This window comes from Engraulis encrasicolus, chromosome 5, assembly GCF_034702125.1.
Source record: "Engraulis encrasicolus isolate BLACKSEA-1 chromosome 5, IST_EnEncr_1.0, whole genome shotgun sequence".
Classification (NCBI taxonomy): Eukaryota; Metazoa; Chordata; class Actinopteri; order Clupeiformes; family Engraulidae; genus Engraulis; species Engraulis encrasicolus.
Genome location: NC_085861.1, coordinates 45,478,961 through 45,481,221, shown reverse-complemented (window position 1 = coordinate 45,481,221; position 2,261 = coordinate 45,478,961). Strand labels below are relative to the sequence as shown.

At 47.8% G+C, this 2,261-nt stretch overlaps 1 protein-coding gene across 1 annotated transcript in view; it reads left to right on the top strand.

Annotated features, from left to right (window-relative positions):
* si:dkey-260g12.1 (uncharacterized) overlaps positions 1-2,035 on the top strand; it is a 4,271-nt gene extending 2,236 nt beyond the window's left edge. The window contains exons 5-6 of the mRNA XM_063199922.1: positions 1,698-1,754; positions 1,938-2,035. Of these exons, the coding sequence (XP_063055992.1) occupies positions 1,698-1,754; positions 1,938-2,035 (155 nt within the window). The remainder of the gene's footprint in view (positions 1-1,697; positions 1,755-1,937) is intronic.
* The last annotated feature ends 226 nt before the right edge of the window (positions 2,036-2,261 follow it).

The following is a 2,261-nucleotide window of genomic DNA, read 5'->3' as shown; positions in this document are numbered from 1 at the left end:
GGATGTCTGCGCTTCAGCCTTGGTGGTGCTCACAGTCGAGGACAGCAGTATCAAGACAAACTGGGCTACTTCACAGTGGCTAGACCCAGAGATGACTGGAGCACTTTTTTATATATGGTATATATTTTCAGGGGCTTTTTATTCCTTGATTGACAGTATAGTGTGAGATGCTGACAGGAAGCAAGTGGGAGAGAGATGGGGGAGGATTGGGAAATGACCCGGTCCGAACTCGAACTCGGGTCCCCATGGGGATGAAAGCCCAAATGTGGGGGGCTTGGCGCGCTGCACCACAGCGCCCCCTCAGCAACATTTGGTGCACAAAGTGACTGACGTTTCGGCGCACCTGCGCCTTCCTCAGAGTTTTTAAAATAAAAAAACTAAAACTAAAAAAGTTGCTGAGTGCTCTAGTCATCCCTGGGTCTAGTCACTGTGAAGTAGCCCAGTTTGTCTTGATACATTACTGGGTAGGCTATATACTGTCTGTCACTGCTGATTCCCAGTGACAAACTGAAGTGTCATTCCATTCCACTCATTCAAGTTTCATTAGATACTACATTAATACTACATCACTACATTACTACATGCTACATTACTGCATGTGTCATAGCCGGTTCACAGTAGTAGCTCAGTTGTTGCTACAGAACACCCCCCGCCCCTCTCTCTCTTTCTCTCTGCTTTGATCTGTCTGTCTTTCTATTTTCTCTCTCTCTCTCTCTCTCTCTCTCTCTCTCTCTCTCTCTCTCTCTCTCTCTCTCTCTCTCTTTCACACACACTGGTTTCAGGCCGACCAGACTAGTGCTGGTGATCCGTTGCGTTCTGACCTAAAGTGCTTACCTGCAAAACACGGCTTTCAACTTTGAAGTGACCATGTGTTACCCAGATGAGCCGGCCGATATCCACGATGTCATCACAGTTCGCAGGGAAAAAACTTCTTTTTTTCCGCTTCGCATTGTGAGCCAACTTTCTGAATCATGAACACTCACACTTGTGACTTGAACACGCCAGCTGGTTCGAGCTGTGGGAATGGGGATCTAGTGCTGTTAATGTTCTCTGTCTGCCTGAACATGCCTTCCGAGTAGGCCTGTCTGTCTCTCATTCTGCATTTACTGCTCATTCCTTGATGATGGTCTGACTGTGACCGAAACGTCTGCACTGCACTTGGGTAGCACTTTTTTGCTTTTTTCTTAAAGGGACACTGTGTGAGATTTTTAGTTGTTTATTTCCAGAATTCATGCTACCCATTCACTAATGTTACCTTTTTCATGAATATTTACCACCACCATCAAATTCTAAGTATTCATTATGACTGGAAAAATTTCACTTTTCATACATGAAAAGGGGGATCTTCTCCATGGTCCGCCATTTTGAATTTCCAGAAATAGCCATTTTTAGCTGCAAAAATGACTTTACTTGGGCCATACTAGAAAATATTAGTTTATTACTTAGTAAACTATCATGAAAAGGTAACATTTGGCAATAGGCAGCCCAGTTTCAACGAGCAGCATAGTTGCAGTACCTTTTTTGACCATTTCCTGCACAGTGTCCCTTTAATGCAATAAAAGTTAACTATTGCATTCGGCATTATGGTGTGCGAGTTCCCCTTCCTTGCTTCAAGTCTTTTATTCCTTCCTATCTCCGATCTCTCCTTCTTTCCGTTTATCTCTCTTTTCTCTGTCATCCTGCTGCTCATCCTCCAGGGCCTGTCTACATACAGCAGCCGAGCACCGTCTTCGTCAGTCTCCTGAACCAGTTCAGTTCTGGAGACTCAGCAGCAGCAGCAGCAGCAGGTGGAGAAGGAGGAAGAGGAGGTGGAAGAAGAGGAGGAGGAGGAGGAGGAGGAGGAGGCTGCGATGAGGAAGAACAGCAAGCAGACTACACAGCCCCAAGGCCTGAGGAGGTGGGCCCCACTCCCCCATCTCCTTTACCCCTGTCCACAGAGGAGAGGTCCCCCACAGAGGAGGCAGAGGAGGAGATCAGCTCCCCATACCAGGAGCAGGGCAAAGAGAGCCACATATCCAAAGAGGAGGAGTACTGAGGGGAGAGGAGAGCAGGGGGAAGAGGGGGAGGAGGAGGAGGAGGAGGAGGAGGAGGAGGAAGGGGGAGAGATAGGAGAGGAGACGAGACCTATTTATGCAGACATGGGGAGACCGATAATGGTAGCGCATATGGGGCAGAGGTAGGCAAACTGACTCCATGATAGATCCCTTCAGCACCTCTTCCCCGCCCAGTGAAACTGCTTGTTTTCCCCTCCGTATGCTCCG